This window comes from Anopheles aquasalis, chromosome Y (assembly GCF_943734665.1).
Source record: "Anopheles aquasalis chromosome Y, idAnoAquaMG_Q_19, whole genome shotgun sequence".
NCBI lineage: Eukaryota > Metazoa > Arthropoda > Insecta > Diptera > Culicidae > Anopheles > Anopheles aquasalis.
Genome location: NC_064879.1, coordinates 2,198,533 through 2,225,829, shown reverse-complemented (window position 1 = coordinate 2,225,829; position 27,297 = coordinate 2,198,533). Strand labels below are relative to the sequence as shown.

The window sequence follows — 27,297 nt, the reverse complement described above, 5'->3', positions numbered from 1 at the left end:
GAATAAATATATACATATATGAACCATGTATATGTATATTTATTTATTTATTTATTTATTTATTTATTTATTTATTTATTTATACACATATATAGAGAGAATAGAGAGAGAGAGAAAGAGAGAGAGAGAGAGAGAGAGAAAGAAAAAAACTAAAAAGGGATGAATAACATGTATGTCTCAGTAGAACACACAGCCGATGCCAAGTTGTAACTGATGTTACGATTTTCCCATACCACAAATCCGGAACCGGAAGGTGCATGGTATCCCGCCTGTGTGGACGCGTAATGTGCCACAGAAACCAATACCGATAGCGACACAAATATCGAACAAAGCCGAAACGAGCCCGAATGGCGACAGTTTCCCAACATGTTGCTGTACGGTCGCTCTAGTTTTGAAAAGAGGTTTCTGACCATCAAACCATCCCAAAGCGGTGGCACGGTGCGAGGAGCCGCTGAACCATTCCAAGCAGTACAAGAAGTCCGTGTTCACTTTTTAGGGCAAAGTTGCGTTGAAGGTGTGGATCGATCGAACTCCTTCGAAAAGAGTGGGAGTTTTGTCACTTCCTTTGTTCCTTGCCCGCCCGCCCGGATTCCGGAGTTTCTAGTTCAGCCTTGGTTGCCCCTTTGGTTGGACGCCGAAAACGCGTGATACAATTCTGCTCAAAATGAACTGCTCAGCAAACGCCAATTCACGGTTAACATATACAAGACGGGGCGCGGACTGATGTTTGTAACTGATTTTGGGTTTTCGCACTGTGTTTTTAACGGAAATTGGGAAATGAATGCTGCTATCAGAGGAAGGTGCTAGTTGTGGTCGGTGTAGCGAGAGGCAGCGCAGCATACGTAGCAATGAGACATACGCTAGCAGCGAAAGCATCCCCGGTTGATAGGTCACGGCTGATAAGAAGATTTAGGTTTTTTTTCTTTTTACTCTGAATAGCTGTGTACCTGTTTAGTTTATACACTTGCTCAAGCATAAACAGCAACGAATTTTACTTCCTTTTCCCCAAAAACCACGATCAGTAGAGCATCCGGAAGGTAGAACAAGTGGGCTGGATGAACTTTTATAAGGTAGCTGCATATGTCACATGTCATGTTTTTTAATGAAGAGAATGTAGAGAAATACAATACAATGAGTGTAGAAAGGTAAACCATTTCCTAGAGTATTATTGTTAAAGATGGTAATAGGAAAATAACAACAAAACAAAACAAAACAAACATAACATGATAATAGCGAACGATATTACGGAAACAACAATGAACTGCCAATCTTAACGATAAAAAAAAAGTATGAACAGTCAAAGCGAGAGAGCTAGAGCGGACAGGAGACAGGGCACGGTTGGTGTTAGGTGACATCAAATGAAACAACAATTTCAAACAATACGGCAAGTGAAAAGCAAAAGCAAAGCAACCGCAACTTAATGTGTAACACAGTCCTAAAAAGAAAAGAAGCAAAAAAAAACATTAAAAAACTCCGACTACATCCCACTCCAGTAAACCCTTCCACACCACCTTCCCCTACCCACGACCCTCGTGCCATCCCCAAACCTCTCTTCCACTCCGCCACCCGCAAAGCAAGTTGTCCTCTTTCCACGTAAATAACGTATGATACAAGCTAAAAGTATTGGCATAAATTTTGAATTGTTTTACAAGTCTCGTTACAGGTAATAGTAAAATACAGTAGCTAACTCTTGTTAATAGAACAATATATATGATACGAAAAACCAAAATAACAAAATGGTCAATGCGCAAGCAAATGATGTGATTTATTTTTGTATTTGCCCAAAATAAAGTAAACAAGGGAGGAAGCAAAAAAAAAACAACCCAAGGCCCATCAAAGATGCCAATGATAAATGAGTGTTGGAGGAGAATGGGGGAGGTATTGACTGCATAAATCCAATCCAATATAACAAAAAAAAAACCACAAAGCATACTACTGGTATCGAATGTCCTAAGAATACTTGATGTTATAGAAGAACGAGGGATTATGATGCGACTTAGGGAGAAAAAGGGAACAACATATTCATATGAAATGAAAGGTAAAGCAACAAGCAAGCAAGCTTTAAACTGGCACACCATTGCCACACCGGTGGCCAGACCGGTGGTGGGGAGTCAAGATGTGGGACTGGTCGCGAAGTCGCATGTCTCCAGTGATTTTGATTGATGCTATTTATTGCTCACTTGCAGCGAACATTAGATTGACTTTTAATGTTTTGTTTTGTTTTGTTTGTTTAAAAATAATGCATACCGAACATCACGGAACATTTAACCATTCAAAAAAGTGGCTGCGAAGTAGTGATTCAATTGCATTTAACAAACCAACCATGCGCGCTAAGCTGATTTGATTTCAAACATGGATAAATGTGCCAATCAGGTTTTCGAGACTAGCTTTTGGCGCTTATTTTCTTTGTGTGTAGAGCATTCGTTTCGAGCATGACGAACCATCGTAATGACGCAAAGAGCGACTACGTTTGATTGGTATGGTGGCCCCAGAGGAACTGCTCTAAAGAGCTGTGCAGCTCGGGATCGCTTGGTAGTCCTCGTCCCTAGTCACCCCCGTCTTTCCTTTCCTCTTCTCCGCCTCCAACAACCCCAACTTTCCACTGACAACAAACTAACCTTCAACGAGCGGCGAGGGTTGCTGGTTTGCCCTTTTTTTATATTAATTTACACATCCCCATAGCTGCATGTACTAGCGAAGCCTACGTAACACTGATCAAATGATTGATGCCATTGTTAAGAATATAAATCGGTATAAAGCATACAAAACATGTTGGATGGTTAACATATTGAAAGTCAGTAAACATATAACTAGGAAACGAAGCCAAAAATGAAAACAAACAAACGAACGAACGAACGAACAAAACAAAACAAAACAATGAGAAAAACGGAAACTCTGCATAAACGCATCGGTGAATAATACAAACGCATCATAACAAACCACATTCGCAATAAAACTGTGTAAAACCTACTGAGTCGAAGCATATCCGAAACCGATAACGCGCTTTTTTTTTGTCACAATCGTTGGCTTCATTATGCTTCCCGCATAATCCCTCTCATTTGCTAGTCAAATTCAGACCATTTCTCAGCATAAATGAATAAAATGAATCACGTCGTGTCTACTGTGCACAGCTAAAATTTATTTGAGAAAAAAAAGCCGGGTTAGCAAAACATCCAAACACTCCGACTTACCAAGCGATCAATGGAGCTTGAAAGGTACGGACGATAATCCTTTCCAAAGCCTGCTACCATGACCAACATTTCCCAATCGGTCCTCACTGGATGACTTGTTTGTGGTTGCTCTGTCGGTAAGAATAGTCATATTAGAACCGCGTTAACCTGGTGAATATTACTGATACCTGCCGCTATCATCATTCTCGCTGGGCACATCCTCTCGGTTTTGTTTACACGACACGCTGTGCCACTGTCAGGCATACAGTGGTAGACATTCGTTTAGCCGAAGTGCAAGAAAAACATAATATTTCGCATCGTTTTCGAACAAATGCATTTTTTGCGATTAAAGCTCAATAGCAGAGCTAGAGTTCAATTATTATAAGCTCTAGACATGCCAAGTAAGGTTTACTATATGACATGTAAGGTTTACTGTTACTCTAATCGTTCCATTGGTTCAAATATTCACAAATAAGAGAAATCCATATATTATTTCTTTTGAAAAATAGCAAACGGGGAAGTTATACCTCCATTCAATGTGATCAAGATAGTGTCCTAACGGTAAATAATTGGGTTTTACATGAAATAACCAACAATCAGCTATCTTTTGGGCAGATTACAAGAAATATGGTTAAACCAGTAATAATTAGACACATTTCATACGATGTGGACCACAGAACATAATGAAAATTATTGACAAACGAATTGAAAAAGCAAAGCCATAGTTTATTGATACCCATAAGGACAATCGGCTTTTTTACCATGAATTTAGTCAAATAATGGCAAAAAGTATTTTTCAGTATTTATTTTAGTATTTTTCAAAGCAAATAAGTATTCTTTTGACGATTTGGATGGATAAAACCGTTATTGGTATGATTTTAGCCATAAAGCCATACACCGTACCACATAAATAAAGGGTTTGATGTCGTGAGTGACTTGCTCATCATGCGCAGTTTCCCAGTTGTTTAAGTTAAACGCAAATGGTTTCAGTCAATTACAAGGAGCTTGTGAAAGGCGTTTTGATTCATCTCATTGAAAATAACAAGGTGTAAGACCTTATTTTTCAGAACAGATAACAAATGAACTCATTTTCGCCAACAATTGAATGTATGGTTTGAAGACAAAAACGTCCCTTTTCCCAAAAGTTTGGCATGAATTTATTACTGCAATCACATAAAAAACCTTTGTGTTTGTTATTTGTATTGGTTTTTTGCAGAAGATCGGCAAATTCCAAATATTTCGAGTTTATGTCCAGCCATTGACGACTGTAAGACTAAAAATTGATAGGAAACTCAATAAATCTTATCGGAACCCATGGAAAATTAACGTTTTGGATTTGTTAGAAAAGCAGACAGTAATAAAAAAAATACCTACTTGCACATTGTTTCCAAAAAACTATTGAAAAAATGTAATTTTCAAGCAGTTCGGTTAAACGAATGTGTATGTGAAATTTTCATATTTTCCTCCTATTTTCTCGAAAGAAACATCCTTCTCGTTTTTTTGTTAATACATGTGCTAAAGAACGGTATAATATACCGATGCTATTAATTAAAATCGAAAACGGATGGCTAGTTTGAGAAAAAATCTCGAGAAAACGTAGTTCGGCTAAACGAATGTCTACCACTGTATATATATGCTGCTGCATACACGCTAATTGGCAAGAAAATCCGTTGCATCCGGAACATGTTCAAGATATTAATACAACATATGAACGGGTAAAATGTTTAATGGTAGGAGGGCCACGGCGAGTTCCTGAGTGACCCAATGCCAAGGTATAGTAATTTGGAATTTTCTGAAAAACAGCACCTCGCTAAGCTGATGCGAAAGAACGCAAATAAATGTAATCGAGTGGACGTGGTGGGATGAAGAAAAAAAAATGACAAACTAACAGTTAGAACCGTGCTTGAAAGGGCACTCATTAGCTCACCGTACCGTGGCACACAAAATGTAGTTCAAAATGTGGCGCATCTCACCGCCGTATTCAGCATTCAGCATGCAATGCATGTTGATGCGATACCTGCCAGCTAACCCGGCAAAAAAAGCAAAAAAAAAAAAAAAGAAAAAAAGCAAAAAAAAAAACGGATTGACCGACATCGGATTGACCGACATCCAAAACAAAGAAAAAAAGCAAATCTGTGGGAGCTCAAGCACTCACACTGCCAGGCAGGCACACCGTTCTGAGATGTAGTGCCGCCGATGAGCCGCCAACGACGACGGAGACACTCACGAAAAGCGGAACGGATCGAGGCACAGCAGCAGCAGCAGCAGCAGGAAGGGCGACGTGGGCATCGCTGCGTGCTGTGGCGAATGTTGGCCGTCGGTTTGCCCGAGAGTGTTGTACGAACCGCGCGGTGGTGATGGTCGATTGGATGTAAGCAGGCGTGTATAGCAGTGCGGTAGAGCATAAAACATTGCGCACAGGGACACAGAGCCACAGCCATCGTCACACAAAACACTCCGAAACGGAATCGGCCTGGCTGCCGGGCTAGCTGGCTGGCTGTGGTTGAAACTGTGTATGTTTTTTGTTTGTTGTTGTTTGTTTCTTTTCTGTGTTTGTGTGCATGTGTGCCTGTGCGTAATTATATCATAAAATCCTCGCCCCTGGCCGTGGAACCGGCACCGCATCCTCGCGGCCACCGTGCGGCCATCGGATCGAACCGGGGCCGGGCCGGGTTAGTTCACTCCCTATTCTCGCCCCTATCTTCCATTGGGGCCATCTTTTTGTTCAGGTATGGTGGACGGTCCCCGCCCGCACCGCCAAATTCGCGCGACTCCCAGCAGCAGGCAGGCAGGCAGGCGGTTGTTTGGGTGGGTGGGTGGGCAGTGTGGGTGTTGTTGGGCGAAAGTGAAACGCGTTCTTTTTTTTTTCTTTTTTTTTGTAATTTGTGTTGCGTGTGTGCGTGCGTACCGCGTGCGTGTTGTTTTGAATTTCATCTTTCATCACAAAAAAATCGCTCGCCACCACCACCACCACCACCACCACCAGAATCCGTCGCAAAAGCAGGTTTCCGCTCCGTTTTGTCCCCGTCTCCTGCTCCTGCCGTCCTGGAGAAGACGGCGCCGGCGCGCACATTCGTTCGTTCCCTCTCCCGTACCCTGCTCCTGTGTCTGTGTGCACGGACGGTGTGCAAGTGGTTTCGGTTTCGTAAGCGTTATGCAAAGAACGCAGAAAGCGAAGACGGGAGGTGGGGGTGGGCGGCCTGGGGGCTAGCTGCGAGCACAAGATGGCTTCCAGGATTTCCGCCGGATGGATGGAAGACATTCTATGGAGGGATGGGGTGGGGGAGGGGGGTTTAATGGGTTGGGTAACGTGTACGAACTGTCTCGCTACTGTGGTTCATTTAGCGGTAGATACAAACACCGTTATCTCTCACTCTCTCTCTCTCTCTCTCTCTCTCTCTCTCTCTCTCTCTCTCTCTCTTTCTTTCTTCCTGCCTTTCTCACCCCCTCTCTGCTCTCTCTCGCTATCGCTCCCCATTGGCATTGGTCTGATAGCGACAGCGACACGCGAATAAAAACACAAAAACAACATCTGGTTGTCTCTCCACCCACCCATCTGCACCTTCTTCTGCTGCTCCGCTCCGCTTTCTCTATCGCTCGGTTTCTGTCCGAGCGGCGTACGGCGTACAGGCGAAAACTCGCCACCGCCTCATTATCAATCAACCACCCCCGCAAACAACAACCATTTCGACTCAACGACAACGACAACCAATCGGCGAAAATTGAATTGGGCGCTCGCCCGTGCGCGAGAAACGCGAGGCAACGGGGAGATCTTCTGCAGATCGTGGCTGTACCACGGTAAGTACAAACCTGGCTCTTGTTTTCCCCCCTGACACTCTCTGTCTCTCTCTCTTTCTTTCGCTCAGTCCCTGATTGTTCTCCGTGCAGGAAAAGTGTAGAGGAAAAGGGTGAGCTGCCATGTTGTGTGGGAGGGAGGGAGGCGTGTATGATGCCCAATCGTTCGGGACATTCTACGGTGCTTCTAGTGTGAGCTCAGTGTCCAAAGCCAACTCCAAAAACCAGTCAAACATTTGGGCCTGCGTGACATTTGTCAGTAGACTGACGTTTTGGTTCGGTTTTTTTGTTTTTCGGGCCATTTGCTGAACGGAGGCGCCATTTTGGCCACTTTCTCCATTGCTGCGGCCCCCGTCAATGTGCAACCAGTTGGTTCCGGGGAGTAAGTTCCGTGGAAAAAGAAGGCCACCGGCACCACCGTGAACATCAACCAACAACATTAGCCCCAATCAACGCGCTTGGCCACTGTGTACAGCGAGTCATCGACTGCCTTGTTACGGCTACTTCCCCCCCCCCCCCGCTCTCTTTTCCTACTTCCTCCATCCATCACACAAGTGCGGAAACGACTTGGCCGCTCGCGTACGGGTCGCTACTGCGATGGTGCCGACCGCAATATGGCTTCCCGAAAATGTCTATGGCGGGAAGGAAGGCGTGGCAGAGGCGAGGGGCTGTGCTGTGAGTAAAGTAGGCCGGTTAAGCAGTGGCATGCTAAATGTAGAATCGATCGTACCGTGCCGTACCGTGCCGTGGTGTACCATGGGCGTATCGTAACCGCAACCACTCCACTGTTTTTCGGTAGACAGGTACAGGCGGAACGGCCGGCGGTGACACACTTGGCACAAGCCAGAGAGCGTGCTCCAGTCCAGGAGCCTACTGCGGATAGGTAAACAATGATGCAGAAAGACTTTGGTGACCACTTTAAGGGGGGGACTTCGGTATTGAATTTTTATTAGTGACACATGTTTTTAACATTTTTCCCTGCAAGCTAATCCTTTCGAGAGTATTGTGTAAAAGATTAGGATCAATCGAGGAAAAACTGACAAAGATATTGATTTTTGAAAATCCGCGTTTCATACAAGGCTCCATGCAGCTCGCTACTTGGAAGAGCGTTTCCCTAAACCAACGCGTTTTCAAAGTCGGTGCCCATCGTACCGTAAAAACTACTAAACTGATTGATTTGAAATTTTTAACACATAATTTGTACACTTTTTGCCAGGTAACCTCGTCGAAATATCATGAAAATTGTTGATACTTTTTTTTAAACAAATCTGTAAAGTTTGCTTTTATGGCAGAATCGCAAAAAGCATCCCTTTTTCAAATTCAAAAATCTGCAAAAAATCGAAAAATTGGAATATCCAAAAAAATCTCTCCGGGGCTACCTAGATAAACGTATAATCTTTCTAACGAATATCTATTTGTATTTTTCTGATAACCCGTCACGCAGCTACGATGGGTACCAGACAAAGTACCTTTACGAAGACACGACTGCCTAAATTCGATGGCATGGGTTAATTTTTCAATGAATGTTGCTCAAAACAATACCAAATATTCTTCAAAAGTTGTAGATTATTATGTCATTTACTTGAAAAAATACAGTTGTATGGTTGCGTCGCAAAAAAATCGTCAGAAACGGGCCTTTTTTTGGCCCGAAAATACCGAAGTGCCCCCTTAACCCAACAATGAAAAGATAATCAATACGAACACGCGTGCTGTGTACTCACTTTTGTGGAACGATTTTGAGGTATTCCAGCAGTTTTCTGATAATTTCTCGAAACACCAACATCGGACGGCATCGTATCAAGCGTCAATTGATTGGAAATAGGTTAATAATCATTATATATAAATTACAAACTCCTAAGTTTGTACGCCCATAACTTGAGAACGGACGGGCCGATTTCACTCATTCTTGGCCCAATGAATTCATCTTGCTCTGCGTTATGTTTATACGTTTAGAAATTTTGAGTAAGTTCTGTCCTTTAATGGCAGATCATAACTCGATTTTGCACCGGATATCCACCTCACAGCCTACTTGAATCGATATTATTTCAAAACATTGGATTGGAGCACCTTTCAGCTTCAATGCCCACTGCGTTGAATTCGATATTGTTGCTCTAATTTGATCATCGTCGGCTACTGTGGTACTTTCTACAGTGATCACAAAATCAGTTTTTAATTTTTTACTTCCATCAGACCAAAGAGCGGTTGGTTTGAGCAAACCAACGATGATTCGTCAAATGATTTAAGTTTGGTAATTATTTTGGTTTGAATCAAGAACTATTCGTGGTAAATAGAAAACTATTTGATTTTAGTTGAGTCATTTCATTGACAGAAAAAAATGCCTTCAATCAGAAGATCAAGTAAAGGAGTGCGCTGTCGAAATTCAAAAAGACTGGCACTAATCCGTAGAAACCAAAAAGACGGGCACTAATCCGTAGATGCGCCAAGGGAATCAAGCATGCTTTCAGTTTCAATTGCGTATGTCTGAAAATCAAAATCAAGACCTCAACAACAACGAGAAAGGATTAATGATAGCGAAGGACGAAGGCAATCAAGAGCAGGATCGTACATTTGGAACTAATGCGAGTTCTGCTGTGGTGATTGTGATGGCAATTATTGTATGTTGATCATCAGTATCATTGGAAGCATCAGTACAGTAAACACCGTTTCCATTTTTATGTTGCATTAAAAACTATAAATCCAACATCCTCAATATAGGCCTCAGGAGTTGGATGGCAGAACGAAGTTTGCTGGGAACACTAGTTTTCCCATATTTTTAATTCGATTCTATACACAACAAGAGGCATTTTCGAGCTCCGAAACCGCTCCACGTGACCAATTCCCGGAGATCCCGGGCCGATGGTCTGGATGGTCGATGGTGGGTGTGTTGACACCTACGCTGAAGCATAGTAGCAAGTAGGAAACCCTACAACTCTAATGCGACACCGACTGCAACTTCCGGCGTACGAAGTTTTGGGCGATGAATCCCGGAAGGCACGTGGCCCCTTTCTGTTCGGGCGAGTCACGTGGAAGCCCCGAACGGGCCCCGTAAACCGGAAAGGCACAACGGGAAGGTTTTGGAAAATGAAACAATTGAAATAGAATTGAAATTTATAGCCCCTTGCCTCATTGTGGCTGGTGGCCCGATAAAACCGAAACCAAACCGAATGGAGTGTCATTTATGGAATTGCTTTATGCGTCGCGTAGACACAGGGCACCCCCCCCCCCCCCCGCCGCGCGCCTCTCCTTTGCCTTAATCGGGCCGAAGAACAATCGCCGGGCGCTAAAAGGAGCGCGCCTTTCCGAGCGCTGCGGTTGAGGTTTTTGGTGGCCGCTTCTTGGTTTGCCCCAAATTGGACCAAGTGGAATTGGTTCCACCGAATCTTGTTTTCTTTTTTTTTTTGGACTTGCGACCGATTGCTCATGGACTGGAACTGATTCAATTAGCAGCGTGTGGGGGATTTGGAAGCAAAACATGCCCCGCAGCAGGTCGAACTGAATTCTGAGGCGCAGAACGCATGGGTCTTCGTGTCTGACCTTGGCAAAAATCAACCCCTCCCCCCTTCCACTTCCCGCCACAAAAAAACGGAAGCAGCAGCAATAGGAATGGCTTGGTGATGTTGTCATCGCGCTCGGTCACTGTGCGCTCAGTTTTGCTGCCGTGCCCGTTTGTTTGTTTTGTCCTCGCCGTCCTCTGTTAGCGGACGTTCGTGTCGTGTCGCTGCTGCTGCTGCTGCTGCTGCTACTGTTGTTCCGTGAGCTTCTTTTTTACCACCTTCCGCTCCTCGCAGACGTGAAGCGCCACCGATGCGCGACGCGCGCACGAACGAACTCGCCTTGAAGACGCGCGCGCGCGCGCGCGCAAACCTACCCCATAAGCCGGGAATGTGATGCGCGAAGCGCAAAGGCGAACGAGCACCGACCGGTGACCGGCGACCGGGCATCTTCCGCGTCTCAAGCAAAATAATTAATCTAGAGAAATCTGCGAATGTCGCGCACGGCGAACGGCGAATTCTCCGTCACCACCCCTCCGCCGGGGGGGCTGCCTGGCGTGACGTGGTGGCGTCCGATTCCGATCCACAGAACAGCCAGAATGGTGCGTGGGACCGCGGCTGCCATCGCTAAATTTCTTCGTCCCCAAATCTCCTTTCGCCACATGGCGCACATCGTCTGCGCTCCTCTTCCTCTTCCTAATCCAGCGTCATCACAGAGGTAGCCAGTCGTTTGCGGCCATTACCGAAATGGTTGCGCGGAGAATGGAAACTACGGCACGACGTGGTAGCCAAGAGGGAGAAGCCGTCGCGCAGCTGCGAGGAGCAGCAGCATTTTTGGAAAGCAGCGGGACGGCCAGCGGGGTGGCGCATGAGCGGCATTTCAGCGGCAGCTCAGCCCGCCCCCCAGGGGGAGAGGGCCGCCGCTCCACGCTTCACGCATAAATCCGCGTGATGAATCCGTGGCGGGGCCGGGTGAAACCATAAGCCGCAGCTGAAGTGAGAACCAAAATAGAATTTGACTTATAGGAAAACAATCTTCCTCGGTGTGTGCAAGAGAGAGAGAGAGAGAGAGAGAGAGAGAGAGCGAGAGAGAGAGAGCCTGAGCGTGTGCGAGTTCTTGGACTCGATCCGCGCTTCAATCGGGGCAACGGCATCATCGTGCTGCTGCGCGCAGCTTAAGTTATGTTCTCGGTCCAGTTCCCTCACCACTCTCGCCGTCTAAAATCTTCCGATTCTTGTTTTCTCATTTTCTGCCCTCTTCCTCTCTCCCTCTCTCTCTCTCTCTCTCTCTCTCTCTCTCTCTATTTTCCCTCTCTGCTACGTTATTTAAAATCACAACTAGTGCTGCGCCTTACCCAAGAGATGAGGCGATGCGCGGATAAAAGGGAGGACGAGAAGGAGAAATATTGGCGCACCTAATTTCGCATTTCTAGCGGTGAACTATCGGGCATCAGAACACCGAACGCCGATCATCGTCAATCGATCGAGTGTGCCCCTTTTGGTTATGCCAGGCTGGGTTTGTTTGGTTACCTATTGGCACACACCCATGGCACAAAAAGGGCTTCGACAATCATCCCTCCCCCCCCCCCCCCCGCTCGGGGGTGAGCGTGGGAGAGGGTACTGTGCCCTCAGGCCCTAGTGCACCGGCACCGGTCAACTGCTGCGCACGAATACCGCGAATGTTATTGTTTATATTCGCGATGTTGTTTGTTTATTGCCTGTGAGGCACCAGACGACGTTTTCCTTCTTTTTTCTCTCTCTCTCTCTCTCTCTCTCTCTCTCTCTCTCTTTGCCTTCATCAGAGCAGTCCCTTCACTAACTGGCTGCATGTGCGGCAGCACTCTGACACGTGGTGTGATGTGACGTGTATCGTGACGTGCGCCTTTCTCGGACAACCTGCTTAACGGGGGGACTTTGGTATTTAATTTTGTTTTGTGACACGTGTTTTTAACATTTTTTCCTGAATGTTAATGCTTTCAAGAATATTGTGTTATTTTTCTGGATCAATTGAAGCTAAACTGACAAAGTTATAGAGTTTTGAAAACCCATCCGCGAGGCGCGAGTTTCCTAAAATCAACATTTTCAAAGTCGGTGCCCATCGTACCGTAGAAACTACTGGGCCGATCGATTTGAAATTTTTAACACATAATCTATACACTTTTTGCCAGGTAGTCTCGTCGAGATTTTAAGAAAATTGTTGATACTTTTTTTTAAACAAATCTTTAAAGCCCGTATGTTTAGGCAAAATCGCAAAAAGCATCACTTTTTCAACTTCAAAAATCTGCCAAAAATCGAAAAATAGAAATTCAACAAAAAATCGACGGGGCTACCTGGATAAACTTATAGTCTTTCAAACGAGTATCAATTTGTATTTTTCTGATAACCCGTCACGCAGCTGCGATGGGCACCGTAAAAAGTATCTTTTCGAAGACACGACTTCCTAAATTTGATGCCATGGATAAAGTTTGTAAAAGAAACTTTTCAAAAACAGAACCAAAAATTCTTCAAAAGTTGTAATTTAATATGTTATTCACTTAAAAAAATAAAGTTGAACGGTTACGTCACAAAAAATCGTCAAATATTATCCTTTTTTTTTTGGCAAGACATTTACCGAAGCTCCCCCCCCCCCCCCCCCCTTAATAGCCGCCCTGCCATAAAGCAAAACAAAGGAAATGGCAGTGGTGACGGGGTAACCCCGGTGGCAGCTAATGGCCCCCCCGGTTTGCAGTTCCCTTTCGCTTGTTCGCCAGCTGTGCTTCGACAAATTGGAAAAGGAAGAGCGGGGTGGTAAAACGTTACATTTGACACCCCAACGAGCGACGAGTGCCAAAGTGTCACAAAGTGGAAGTGAATGAAACCCCTCTTGCAACGACAGTACGGTGTTTACGACGCCGATCAAGGTATCCAGACAAAACAGGATATTCTTTTTTACTTCATTCTATTGTCATTCTCAGTCTGCCGTGCATCGGTGTGCATTCAACACTGTTAACGCTGTTTCGATCCATTAGCGATCGATTCGAATCCACGGCCTGCGCCTTACGATACGATGACTTTCGCTGACCCGCACCCTCCCCCTTACATTGACGTTGCTAGCTGGTTAAGCGAAAAATCAATAACGGAAGGACTCACCACGGACGAACCCGGAGGGACCTCACCTTCTCTTTGTAGTTCGGTTCGGTTTCGGTGCGAACCCCTAAACGGAGGTGTGTTTGCGTCCTTGATCACGTATGTGTTTTTATTTTTGGCGGGGCGTAAGGCGATGGCCGGTTATTCGGCAGAACGAACAAGCCCTGAATGGGGTGCTGCTCCTTCGCTCAGCCTTTCGCCCTTTGCACAACGCCGTTTGCCACACGGCCGTATCTGATCAACGTCAGGCACGAAGCGAATTGCGCATCAAAATCCACTGTTTGGCGTGCCTTGATGCTGGAGAGTCAGATTTGTAGTGAGGTTTTGATAAGGCAGAGGTGATTCCCTTTTCAGCGAAGCGATTTGAGTCTTTTCTTTCATCGTTTCCCGTTTCTCCGGCGGGGACCCAGAGCCCCGCGCTGTTTGGGGCCCTCAAAATCCCTCCGGGGTTGATATTTTGTTTGAAAATCAAACATATTTAAAAAAAAACATATATTTTCCTCACGCTGGTTGGAGCCCCTAGAGTGAAATAATGACTACAAAAAAGAAAGAGAAAACCTGGACTCATCCTTCGCGAAAGATCGCGAATTTTTTATTTCTAAGGGTCTAAAATACTTTCAAAATAAGGATTCCGATTTATCTGAATCCGCCAAATCTTACAAATCTGCTTCATGGGTCATCAGAAAAATACAAATGCGTATTCGTTTGAAAGATTATAAGTTTATGCAGGTAGGCTCGCAGAGATTTTGATTGATCTTTCTATTTTTCGATTTTTGAAAGATTTTTGGTGTTGAAAAAGTGATGCTTTTTGCGATTCAACAAAAAAATCGAGCTTTACATAATTATTAAAAAAAAAGTATCACAAATTTTTATGAAATCTCGACGAGGCTACCTGAAAAAATGTGTACAGATTATGTGTTAAAAATTTTAAATCGATCGGCCCAGTAGTTTTTGCGGTACGATGGGTACCGACTTTGAAAACGCGTTGGTTTAGGGAAACGCTCTTTAAAGTAGCGAGCTGCACGGAGCCTTGTATGAAACGCGGAGAAGCATTCAAGGAAAAATATTAATAATATGAGCCACAAAAATAAAATTAAATACCGAAAGCAAACCGAATCGAAGACACTTTTCCTAATGTAGAGACAGCTCTACGAGTTTTTCTAAGTTTAATGGTAACTAACTGGTAGCGGAGAACAATATTTTTTAAAATTAAAACCGAATCAAAAATGAATTAACAAGTGTACTGCATGCAGCAAGAGCGTTTGAATACCTTATCGTTGATGTCAATTGAATTTGAGTTAATAAATGAATTTCCGTAACTTCAATCTAGGAAACATAAAAAAGGAGGAGGGAGGGAGCGTTATCATAGTGTACCCAGGGTCCCCAAGAGGCTAAAAACGGCACTGAAGACAGATTACCATTCAGAACACTAATTTGTTATTTTCTTCCTTCATCCTCAGGTGGATCTTGCGGCCCATGCTTTGGAACTACTGCCAGTTGGCATTGTTGGTGTGTGTTGGTGTTGGGGAGGTGGGGCGATGCAAGAACTGCATATAGTGCTCCGGTACAGTGAGCGGGCGAGCGAGAATGAGAGTGCATCGAGTGCGAGTGGGTGGTTTGCGGACTGGACTGGACTGGACTGGAGTTGCATCACCACTAACCGAGGGTTTTTAGTGGTGCTGATGGTGGTGGGTGAGAGGGAGGTGCAGTATTATCTCACTTTTTTCCACCTGTTTCTTCCCTTTTCCGCATAGTGCATAGTGTGCATCATACTAAAACGAGAGAGAGAGAGAGAGAGAGAGAGAGAGAGTGATTGAACGAGAGAAGCTTTTCGGAAGTTTTTGTGTACGGTATAGTGCATTCTTAGTGTGTGTCCTTCTTGCACCGTACCGCCCCAAAGAGAGAGAGAGAGAGAGAGAGAGCAAGTGTGGTCGCGGTTTAAACGTTGCACCGTTGCAGCGCGCGTGCGTTTGTATGTGACTGCATCACATACACGGAGGCAAAACAGGCATTTACAGTTGCATCACAGCATCGGAAGCATCGGAGCAGAGGAGTTCTCGCCCGACAGCTGTCTAGGTCGCCTAGAAGGCGTACCTAGGGGCCCGACCGCCCGAACCGAGTAGAGTACCCGTACACGATGCTCTCCTACATGATGCCAGTCGAGGACAAATCGCCAACGGTGTCGGCGGTAACAGCAGCAGCAGCGGCAGCAGCAGCAGCCCGCAACCTAAACCTCAATCTATCCGCAACGACAACGACGACAACAACAACCACAGCAGCAGCACCGTCAGTGGCAGCCGGCTCCTCGGCCGCGGTGCCATCGGTTGGTGCCGGTACAGTCGCATCATCCGGTTCCTCCTCCTCCTCCTCATCCTCCTCTTCCTCCTCTTCCTCCTCCGGTCCACCGACCAGCAAGGTACCAAAGAAGGGTTCCGGTATCCCAACGCGCTCCATCATCAAGCCACCTTCCACGATCAAACCACAGCCGACGACGACGACGGTCCGGCGCTATCAGCTGATCAGCAACAGCAGCGGTGTCGACGATTCCATCACATCCCCTGACAATGCCGGTGAACAGCCGGTGTGCGACGAAAGGACGACACTGCTGCACTCCTACCAACACAGCCGACGTGACCGTCAGGTGAAGAGTGACAAAAACTTTAACAATCTGATCGTGGTGAACGGGAATGTGGCCCCGCACGGGGGTGGCGGTGGTGGTTTGGCCAGTGTATTGAAGTACAGCAATGGGGGTGGACGCGGTTCCACCCTAACCACACGAACCGGTACGGGCAGCAACAACACTAGCAACAGCAACAGTAGTAGTGTGAATGCGAACGGTGTGAGCAGCTACAACCACAACGGTTACAGTGCGGTGAACGACAGGGACGAAGAGGAGGACGAAGAAGAAGAAGAAGAGGAAGAAGAAGAAGAGGAAGAGGAAGAGGAAGAGGAGGATGATCAGGTGCCGGTGCAGCACCGGAAGCAGTATCTGCTGCGGCACAATCGCAACAATCAGCAGCCGCCCAGTGGCAGTAATGGTGGCTTCCGAGCACCATCGACGGGGACGACGACCACGACGGCAACGAACGGTTGTGGTGGCGTTGGCGGTCCGGGCCTCACCATCCTCGCCAACCCAGCGCACCAGCAATCCACCAGTGCAGCAGCAGTAGTGGTGCCGTACGGCAGTGGTGGTGGTGGTGGTGGTGCCGGCGCAGTTCGACGCGGCCAAGCGAACGCTCTGAACGGTAATCCGGGCCCGGTGCCAACAACGTCAGTGGCGCTGCGGACCACCACCGCGGACGATCCGGAAGGGCGTATCGGAATCAGTGAAGTGACGGCGGCGGCGGCGGCGGCGATGGAAACCGGCGGTACCACCGACGTATCGTTCGGTTCGGACTCGGACTCGGTGACCGGTGGTGGTGCCGGTGGTGGTGGTGTTGATGGGGGTGGTGGCCGCCCGGGAACGGTGGCAACCGATGCCACCCAACAGCAGCAGCAGCAGCAGCAGGGTGGCCGCAAGCTGAAGCTTAGCAAGTTGCCGAGCAAGACGGGTGGCGTCACACTCAAAAGGTGAGTGAGGGGATTGTTTTTTGTTGTTGTTGTTGTTGTTGTTAGGGTTGTAAGGGATGCAAGGGGGGGGGGGGGGGGCTTGCAGGTCTGGCCAGATGCCAGCAGCAGCAGCCATGATGCCATGACCACGATTTTCACCGATTTTTCCGAATCCGAATCCGAATCCGAATTTTTTTTTTTTTTTTTTAGTATCCCGAATCCGAATGGGGGCTGGTGGTTTGTTTGTTTTTTTTTTGTTGGTTTGTTTGGCGCGGGAGCTTGACGCAGTTGTTCAATCACTCGGTACACTGGTTTCATTTCATTTGTAGTCCTTGTGCAGGATGTGGTAGAGGCACAACTGCGTATGCGCCGTCCGACACACACGCTCACACACTCACGCATGTATTGAGATAGATGACGTCGCCATTTTCAAGGGCATCAAGTCGCAGGCCCCCCTCCCCCCCCCCCCAGCCCCGCGGTGCAGGATCTCCTGCTGGAAAGGAACAAAGAAGGAGGAATCGCACGAGGAGGAGACTATTCGGCCAACTCGGGTCTCGGGTGACCTTGGTCGGGCTCGGCCTGGCCCGCGGACGGACGTAGAGAACAGGACTCCTATGGTCCTATGGTCGCCGCTTTATTGCTGCTGCTCCTGGAGGAAAACCGGGAAAGAAATCCCCATTTTTCCCAATGCGCAATAGCGCACTCTCTCTCTCTCTCTCTCTCGCTCTCTCTCAAACGCTGCGCCACACGAGGTACATGGCGCAACATCCCGAACCTCCGTAGCACCCGTATACCGAGCATTCCGCTGGGTTTCTCTGTGTTGTTGTTGCATCGATTTCGATCTTTCGGAACTCCTGGGGAGCCGGACCGGAGGACGGTTCCCAAAACCAGGGACAGGAACAGTGAGAAGAAGAAGAAAGCAGAGCAGGAGAAAAAAACAGTTAGCAGAGCACTGTCGGCCTTGAACTGTCCAAAAACGATGGATTGTGGGCCAGAATGTATCAGATGACCTAAGAAGAAAATCCCCAGGTTTTCAAAATGCGCATAGCGTGAGGGTCCCGGAGTGGGGGGGGGGGGGGCAAATTACTCCTTTTTTGATTTAAAAAGGCAAAAAAAAATGTCACCTAAGTTACATTTAGCTCCCAGGCGTTATCGCCTCTAGTCTCCCAGGCGTCATTCATTTGGTTCTTGTTTGTGTTCATTTTGGTGTTCACTAACGCCTACTGTCGTGTGCATTTTTGTGATCGACAGTAGGCGTTTTGTTTACACCGAGCATCGGCTCTAACCGGTTGGATCTGAAAAACGGTTATAACGCCCCGATTGTGCATCAATAATTTCTTCCTGCTAATCGTATTATATTATTAACAAGGGTAAGTCGGTTGTGATACAGGTAAAATAAAGTAAATTGGAACAAAAAATGATTGATTTTGTTTTCGAAACTATTCGAATAGTATAGACGAACCCTAGAGGCGTCACGTCTAGAAGCGATACCGCCTGGGAGAATGAGCGCCTAAAGGTATTATAAAACAGATGGTTTAGAGAAAGTGGTGAAATTAAGCTTAGAAACATTATACGGGACGACAATAATGTGTTCCATCCACATGGAGCGCCTTCGGAGGAGCGATGTTGGTTTAAAACTGGTGCAGGAACAATTGAACCAGATTTTTAGCGAAGAATGAATGGCTTGCCAGTGGAGTTTTTCGTTTGGTCATACAATTATTGACACTAAACGAACCTAGACTGGCTAGTTTGATTCAGTTTAAAGCTTGGAACACCTTGAATTTGTCCGCACTCTTCTACTCACTGCAGTGCCCCTAGTGGTCGCTTTCCTACTCTATTGGTGTCTTTTTAAAGGTTACAGTCTTTTCTATTAGTGATAGAAAATTTGCTAAAATCGAACCATACCTTCAAAAGTTATCGCCGATGGAACACGAAGGGCGAAAAGAAAGGTCTGCACCCACGTAAAACTGCATTTTGCCAAAAACAAGCAGACAAATTTGACTTGACTTTAGCAATCGTAGAGGGAATACGAAAGTAAGGTTTTAGCTCATTCACGCAGATAAAATCGCCCGTAAACTGCTCATTTGGCAAGCGAACTGCAGTTGTGGTTTGAAAACAAGAGTGTTCATGACGGGCCATTTTTACAGAGGAGAATGCCTGAAAAATGTCAATTCTACATTTTTGTAAGTCTCATAAAGTTCTTAAGTCCCGTTAAGTTCTGGCCCGACTTGGCAAGCTTCCATTACAGCACAGAGATCATAAATTGGTAGCGGAACAACAGCGTTGATTTCATACCAAGGTTTTTCAATCCACCAATTTGCCCATAGCATCGTCCAACACCTTTATATTGAGCTATTATGGGATAAAACCTTAAGGAACGATAATAATAAAATAATAAAAATATCCAGCTGTAATGTAGAAATGGTGGGAAAAATGGCCAATGAGACTTCTTCCACTAGTGTACAGAAAATGATGTGCCGCATAAAATCCAAAGTGCGTAAATGAATACGCAACGTGACCCAATATAATTTAATCGCTATTTTTTTATGGATAGCTAGATAAAATACCTGCAAAATGACACCTTTACCATGTGTTTAACTTATTTCTGGCCTGAGCTGTGTCCTGTTTGATGCGGCCACATTTAAGGTGTTCCAAGTTTTACAATCCCAAAAAAATGGGCAAAAATGGGTCCTATGCAAGTCGTACGTGCCACGTGCGAGGGACTTGAGAAGGGATTAATGCTCTTAAAAATAGTTGTGAGCGAAGTTACTATGAGAAATATTTTTTAATCGATTACTGTAAGATTCCTTACATTGAAAACGCTCTGATGAAGAAGAATGGTCCACCCGTAAAGAAAATATAAATGATTGAAGTTGTATGAGAATATATTGGACACGGCGTGTGCTCTTCGCTTCGTCGCAACTGTGGCAGTTGTGGCAGCTTTCTCTCTCACTCTCTCTCTCTCTATCGCCAAGCGGTTGTTGGTATCGCAACATCGCATCGCAAGTGGATCTAGAATTCTGGCTAGCTGGCTAGCTAGCTAGCTAGGTCTAGAACATGCGGTGCATCGCACCCACTCGGCACTCGCCACATGTCGAGCGCGTGTTACTCGGCTGCTTTTGCGCTAATTTACTGGCAGCCCCATTTAGCCCCTTTGGTTGTTAACTGGGTAGGCAAAAGGGGGTGAAGTGGGGCATGTGTTTGGTTTGGAAAACGGTTGGATCCATCCGGGCAGCGCAGTGCGCGTTCCACATGCTTCACGGCAAGTGAAATGCGTCCAGGGAAAAACTACGCGATGGAAGATATAGAACCGCGAGATCCAGCGAGATCCGGTCCGGCCAAGTGAACACAATTCACAACCGTGCCCCGCCCTTCTGACCTACTTCTAAGCGTAGTAGCGATGCGGTGCCCGCGCGCCTCTCCAACAAATTACGCCGGAACGCTCGCCTTTTGAACTCTCCTGTCTGAGTTCTTTTTTTTTTTGTTTTTTAATGTGCGATTCGCACCACCCCGCTCCGTGCAGCTTGGTGCAGCTCGTGATGCGAGGTAACGCGCACTGTTTGCGCAATTGCGTGGTTGCGCGCTGTTTGCAGTTTGTTTGTTTGTTTTTTTCGGGGGGGGGGGGGGGGGGGGGGGACGGATGGCAAATGGATGGACGGACGTGTGCGCCAAGCCAACGTGTGGCAGCGTAACCACCCCCGCGACGATTCGCCATCGTGCAAGTTCTGCAAACATGAACGCAAACGCAGCGCAACCCGGCAACACGTTATCGAAAATGAAAGCCACCTCGGATGCGGCTGGGTGAGCAACGAAGGCCGGCTTGCTCCACCCGGTTACGCAACCCGGCCGACATTGCCGATCGCTTTTTCGGAGTGCATTGCGCCATCTCTCGCGAGCTCGCAAGAACGGGTGGTGGTGCTGTGAAAGGTGAAGCTGAGGTTGCGAGCTCCTTGCTCTGCGCTGTCCGCTGCTGTCACGACTACCGTGCTGTCTGGGGGGGGGGCACGATAATTGTGCGCACGCCGGACGTAATTTTTCTTCCATTGCATTACCGCTCGGAAGCCGGGGTCCGTCCGCCCAGATGCCAGCAAGTGGTGCATCCGAAGGTTTCTAGCTTTCTTGCGCAGTTATTTATCTTTCACTTGATAGAAAACGCGCAGGAAAGAGAGCGAGTGAGGCACGGTATTGTGGTGCAGCAATGGAGCAAAATGATTCCCGTTGGCGCACAGCAGCTCGCGTCGCCGTTACTCGTGGCCTTTCCGGCCTGCCAGGGGAGGAGGAGGAGGAGCGGGGGATTGTTTCATTGCATCGCGATCTGCATCGGCATCTACCATTTCGATGCCGATGCCCTTCTTGCTGTTTTTCTTCACTCTGCGCCGCTGCCGCTGCCGCTGCTGCTACACTTTCAAACGGGATAAAATGGCGGGATGGCAGTGAGATGACAGCGTTCATACCATTATACCCCCCCCCCCCCTCCCTGTCACGTGTCCGCGCGTGAGTGAAAGGCCAACGTTAGCGTCACGATGCGCCCGGTTGACCCGGTGGAAAGAAAGAACGAAAGCAAAAAAAAAACCCCCCTGCACAACACAACAACAACACAAATCCAGTCGTTCGTTGATCGAGCGGTAGGATGGCCGACAGCCAAATTCCGGGCCCCCAAGTCCCCCCCCCCTTCGTGCGGTGCGATTCGGTGACGGCTGTGGCGACGATAAAATCGAAGACAACGACGTTACTGTTGCTATAAACAGACTATTTGTGGCGCTCGATCGCTCGCGAGCGATTGCAGATGTTTTTCGGATCGCTTTTGGATTGATCAACCATTTGTCCTCCTCATCCAGCACGCCGTGCTGCTGCGGTGGGCAGCTGTTAAAGCATTTTACTGGTCAAATAAATGTGTACGCTGGGTCCGATCCGGGTCCCGAGTAAACCCGATTAGTTCCAATTATGTCGGCGAGCGGGGCGCGCCGTGCGCGCTGATGTCATGGCTGGCTGGCGGTTGTGATCGGCTGCGAAGCGGCACTGTGACTCACTCCCAACTCCCGGATGCTGCCGGAAGTATGTGCTGCCTTGGCCCCCGGGGGGGGAGTTTGAGATCATGACAAACACAGGCGCGCCGAATTCGAATCTGGGCCACTGCCCGTACCTCACTTGGTGGTCATTAATTGAAGGGGGAGGTGGAAATGTCTTGTGCGCGTGAAGTGCCTGTATGGTGATGCGGATGATGATGCGGACTGTGGGCCGCCACGTCGCTAATCGGTTTCGAGAGGAGGAGGAGGGAGGGAAGGAGCGGAATAGTGGTTTGTATCCGGAGCTGCTTAACGTTACTCTCGCGTACCGCCCACCATCGCCCCAACACCCCGCCAACGAGCGATACATTGTTAGGAAGTATCGGAGGCGAGCGAGCGAGCGAGCGAACGAGCGAAAGAGTTTGCCGAGTCCGAGCAAATTGGTCCGTAATTGAAGGTGATGGGCGATGGCGTACTGGAAAAAAAAGTGGTGGAACCACGAACCGAGGTTAGGAGGTTAGACGGGAGGGCGGTCCAGTCGAGTGATGGGCGATTTTCTTCTTCGATTTCTTTCTCCTCCATTCGAGACGGGCCAGCTTTCTCCCTAGTGACGACGACGATGCCGCCACCACAGCGTCGAAGGTCTGTCATTAAGATGTTTTCCGCTGCATCGCGCGCGCGCGCGCCCGCCTCTGTCTGAGGAGCTTGGGTTTAGCAGGGGTAGAGAGTGGAAAGAGGAAAAAAGGTAGAGGGAAAGTGAAGGCATCAGACCATGCCCCCGCCCCCCCTTTCCACCCGACCCCTTTTTCATCACTGTAGCTGAGAATTTCCCACGGCCACAGTTCGGAAAGTGGCGAAAGAGTCCGCAACCGGAGTGGTTTTGTCTGCAAGAACCGCCAGGGTTTCCTGCGGGAGTCCGGGAGAGTCCGGTTGTGGCCCTCTTTTTTTTTTTCGCATACGAAGCTACCAGCGGTTGGCCTTGACTGTGGCAGCGACTGAGCCAGATGTGCTGGGCAGCGAATGCAGCGCTGGCTGACGTCAGCGCGGAGCGGGAACGTCGCGCCGCTTGTACACGATTTCACACACGGCCCGTGAATGGTGTTACTGCTGGCCGGGAAGCTGTATAAAAGCCAAATTTAGCTTGGCAAACCGATTGGGATCGATTGGGAACAGACAGCGCCATGCTGCCAGCTGCACGGCCATGGGATGCGTCACACACAGAGAGCGAGAGACGAAGAGAGAGAGAGAGAGACGCATGAACTACAACGCTTTTCGGGGGGGGAGCATCGCGTTAGCGTCACACACTTGTGCTGATTCAATCAATATTGTAACCGCCGCCGCGTTTGCGGTCGCCACTTCCAGTCTTTTATCGGATCGATCGGTGAACCTCACCGCCCCGCCCCCCCCCCCCCCCAAAAAAAGCGTAAAATGGTGGAGCGCTTTGAAGGCTACCTGTTGCTACCTGGGCAGCGTACGAATTTTTCTGCGAAATTTTCGTTTCCCTCTTCCTCTTCTTCTTCTTCTCCGCCACCGCCGAGCACAAAGCAACTGATAGTGTGCCAATGATGCGCTCGAGGCCAATTAGTGTGCCAGGTAGACGCCCCCCCAAGAACCAATCACATGCCCGATCGCCATTGCACTGGAGAAATCAAAACAATTAGACCATTCACGGCCTATCACGGAGTACAAAATGGCACTGTTTTTGCCGCGGGGGAGGGGGGAAGCTTGCCCACCAAGGTTGTGAAGTTTTTGGTTTACCTCTCTCTCTCTCTCTCCGCCATCCGTTAGAAAGTACCGTGTTCCCTGTTGTGCACCCGTGCATTCCTTTGTTTGTGTGCATTCTTTCTGATCGTTTCTTTTGTTCGATCTCGCCCGTTTTTCTTTTCCCGACAGAGTATCATTCGGTTCGTCCAAGGGCTCGATGGTGGAGACGCTGGTGTTCGAGACGCCGACACCGCTACCGGAGCATGCCGAGCGCGAGTTTTGCCAGTCACCGGCGGTGCTGCTGGGGGCCGGCCACACAACCGTACACAGTGGTGCAGCTGGCGCCGCCGGCGCCGGCGCCGCAGCCACCAACGGTGGACCGCTCGTTCACCACCTGCATCATCATCATCATCTACCGGGACCGCCGCAGCCGCTTCATCAACCGTACCACCCCAGCCAGCATACCGCGTACCAGCCCTACCATCCGCAACAGTATCACCCGGGTGGTGGTGGTTACTGCCAACCGGACGGTGCTCTCGCCGGCCGTCTGCACGATGACAGCGGCATCGAGCTGCAGGAAGAGTAAGTAGACCCATGGCCCATGGCTGGCCCATCACAAACCAGGACCACCATCCGATCGCACCGGCGCATTTCAGCTCGGCGAGCTGGTCAGACGAGCGTGGCAGTGGTGTGCTCCACTTTACGTGACATAACTGCGAACCACCGTACCGGAACAACCTCATTATGCTGATTTCGCGCTAGCGATCGGTCGGGGCCTTTGCGCCGCTAATCAAAAAGGGGTTTGAGGGGGCGAAGAGGTTGCGAGAGTTGATTGCCCGTTTGTCGTCGTCGCCAACCGTACACCGTGTAGTGGGCCGCTGCTGTTGCTGCTGTGTGATCCAATCGATTCCCACGAGCTGCCAATGCCTGGGATGGCCCAGAGGGGGACCTGGGGTTCACGGTGCGGGAAGCCCGTCCGATGGTTCGATCAGCTTTCGAGGGCAAAACCATCACGCATGGTTGGATCGATCGCGATCACAATTCGAGCTAGGGCGGGCGGAATGCACGCTGAAGAACCCCCGCTCCCCTTAGAATCGAGGGAAAAAGGGGGGGGGGGGTTCAGTGGGATGGTTTATCCATTATCGATCCCCCTCCCCTCCCCCCCGTTTGAATGGTTCGTTACCGCGCAGAAGTACTCGTTTGTTTATGTGTTTATCCGAAATGCCCGATGCCGATGAGCAATTTATCAAATGCGGTCAGAACCTTCAATTACTTCAGGCACACTTCGGAAGCTATTTTTAAATTATTATCAAACAAAACACACTCACATGGACGCACATGTTCAAAGCGAGGGGGGGGGGGGGGCGATGAGTGGAAAACTATAAACAGCACAGGGAAAGCAAAGGAAGAGGGGGTGGTTTGGGGAAGTTGATGGAGGCGCAAACCCATAGACCCTGCGTGGTGGGGACGAGCGAGGGAGAAAAGGCGATGCAAACCATGTCAATAAATTTCCCATTCAATGCAGGGGATGAGGGGAGGCGGGGGGCGTTAAGGAAAAAGAGGAAGGGGGTGACCGTCATCGAAGGGTGGATGAAACGGGGTTGCTTCAGCTCTCTTTGTCTTTTTGCGCTCTTTCTCTCTCTCCGCGCTCTCTCTCTCTCTCTCTCTCTCTCTCTCTCTTTTCAAAGGATGAGCCACTCACGTGAGTTCCCCCACTCAAAATGACATAATCAACTTCGTAGAAAAGAGAGGGGTGCGCACTGTTGCCATTAGAAACAGCGCCCGCGTTCAGCGCCAGGGATAGGGATAGGGTAAGGAATGGGGTGACGGTTCGAAGAGTAAACATTAAAGCGACGCAACCCTTCGATGCCCGGCTGCTGGCTACCGTTACGGCGGATTCGTACCGAGAATTGCCATTTGCCGGCCATGTTCCCGATCATACGATGATCAATCAGGAATACAGGGAGCGCCATCAGGAAGTATCCTATTTTAAACGTTGAATAACTCACTGTCATTTTTCAGTAGATTTTGCTAAATAGGACAGTTTCTGAAACTTCAGTCTAGGCCATTTTAGTAATGCTTCACTTCACGTTAAAAGAGCGGACTGAAATTGTCACACTTTACATTGAAAACAATCGGTCGATGGTGAAACTGCGATCGTGCAATGGATGATGAGTAAATTGTGGTTTCCTCCTTCGCATATCACGGCGCTGCCTTTTTTTGTGGTTCTATTTCTAAAACTAAGGTTTATGCCAACAAACCGAAGACTATGAAACAATTTAGAGCAAACATTGGAGCTGAAATTGCCTAATAACTCCCTAAATGTTGTCAAAACCATGTAAAATGCCCGTAAAAGAGCCTCTTTTTTGTATGTCGATTGAAGCCGGTCATTTGATCGAATATCATATTTTGAGTATGGCACAATAAATGGCATGGAATAACCTAAATAAAACTGGTTTATTTTCTAAAATCGATTGAAAAATGACAGTGAGTTATTCAACTTTACAATAGGATACCTACATGATGGCGCACCTTGTACAATTTTTAAGCAATCATCCACAAAGCTGGAAACCTTCCTGGCGGGCAAAAATGCCCGATTTTGTACAGGGTGCTTAGCCCGCCAGGTGGGGCAGTAAAAGTTTGGCAGATCTCTACCATTGGGTCGACGCGCAGCAAATCATAAATAAATTGTCACCATAGAGTTGACTGCGTATGAAGGGTTTGAAATACGAATACAGGCCCGTGGTGGTGGCACTCACGGGCACGGGCACGGGTCTCGCGGTCACCACTACTTTACCTTGCACCGCCCCTTCTTGACACAGTAATGTACATGCGTATACGCGCTGCCTCCTTGCCCCGGTGTGCCTGTGTGCATGCCATTTTCCTCGTCCCGCTCGTCCTTCCGCTTCCGCCATGATGCCTGATGAGTGCGCGTGAGTGCCTTAAAGGGGCCTTCCCCGGGAGAGGGAACGTGTACGACTGCTGTCGCCGTCTCCCTTTGGCCGCTCATCCGTGCGTTGCGTTCTGCCTCGTCGGTTCTTCGGTTCGGTGCTGCTGGTGGTGCTGGGCACACACAGCGAAACCACAGCGACCCCAGCAACACACACCAACAACAATGCGCACCCCTAACCAACATCCCTAAACGGAGCGGCTGGCGCAGATCCAGGCCGCGTTACGCTCCTGCTGCGGCCCAGAGTTAGTCTCCCCATCTCTCTCATCTTCAGCTCATCTCCGCGGCACGAATTTTGTCTGCCGGTGCGCCCAAGCGGTGTGCGGTGCTGCTGTTTCTCCGACGACGACCGTTCCGTTTCCTGTTCAATTCAGCGCTTCGATCGCTGTTCGAGATTCGAAAAACACCAGAAACCACGCCGTAGAACGCAGAGTCTAGATATCTAGGAGCGAGCGGGTACGTACGCCGGGAGTGTCTCGGCAAGCGGCAAGCCGTGTGTACCACCA

At 48.3% G+C, this 27,297-nt stretch overlaps 3 protein-coding genes across 12 annotated transcripts in view; 2 read left to right on the top strand and 1 right to left on the bottom strand.

Moving 5' to 3' along the window:
* LOC126579767 (acetylcholine receptor subunit alpha-like) overlaps positions 1-2,944 on the top strand; it is a 27,364-nt gene extending 24,420 nt beyond the window's left edge. For all 5 annotated transcript variants that reach the window (XM_050243346.1, XM_050243349.1, XM_050243347.1 and 2 more), the window contains one exon: positions 1-2,944. This exon is cut by the window's left edge and continues 1,263 nt beyond it. The gene's annotated coding sequence lies outside the window, so the exon portion shown is untranslated.
* LOC126579771 (cytochrome P450 4d8-like) overlaps positions 1-27,297 on the bottom strand; it is a 431,039-nt gene that overhangs the window by 391,747 nt on the left and 11,995 nt on the right. The window lies entirely within an intron of this gene.
* Positions 5,511-27,297, top strand: part of LOC126579761 (la-related protein Larp4B) — a 41,335-nt gene continuing 19,548 nt past the window's right edge. The window contains exons 1-4 of one of the 4 annotated variants that reach the window (XM_050243331.1): positions 5,522-5,683; positions 6,666-6,968; positions 15,043-17,152; positions 24,031-24,423. In XM_050243331.1, the coding sequence (XP_050099288.1) occupies positions 15,720-17,152; positions 24,031-24,423 (1,826 nt within the window). In that variant the 5' untranslated portion in view covers positions 5,522-5,683; positions 6,666-6,968; positions 15,043-15,719. Of the gene's footprint in view, positions 5,684-6,665; positions 6,969-15,042; positions 17,153-24,030; positions 24,424-27,297 lie in introns of those variants that run through there. The other 3 variants (XM_050243333.1, XM_050243332.1, XM_050243335.1) reach the window with 3 other exon arrangements.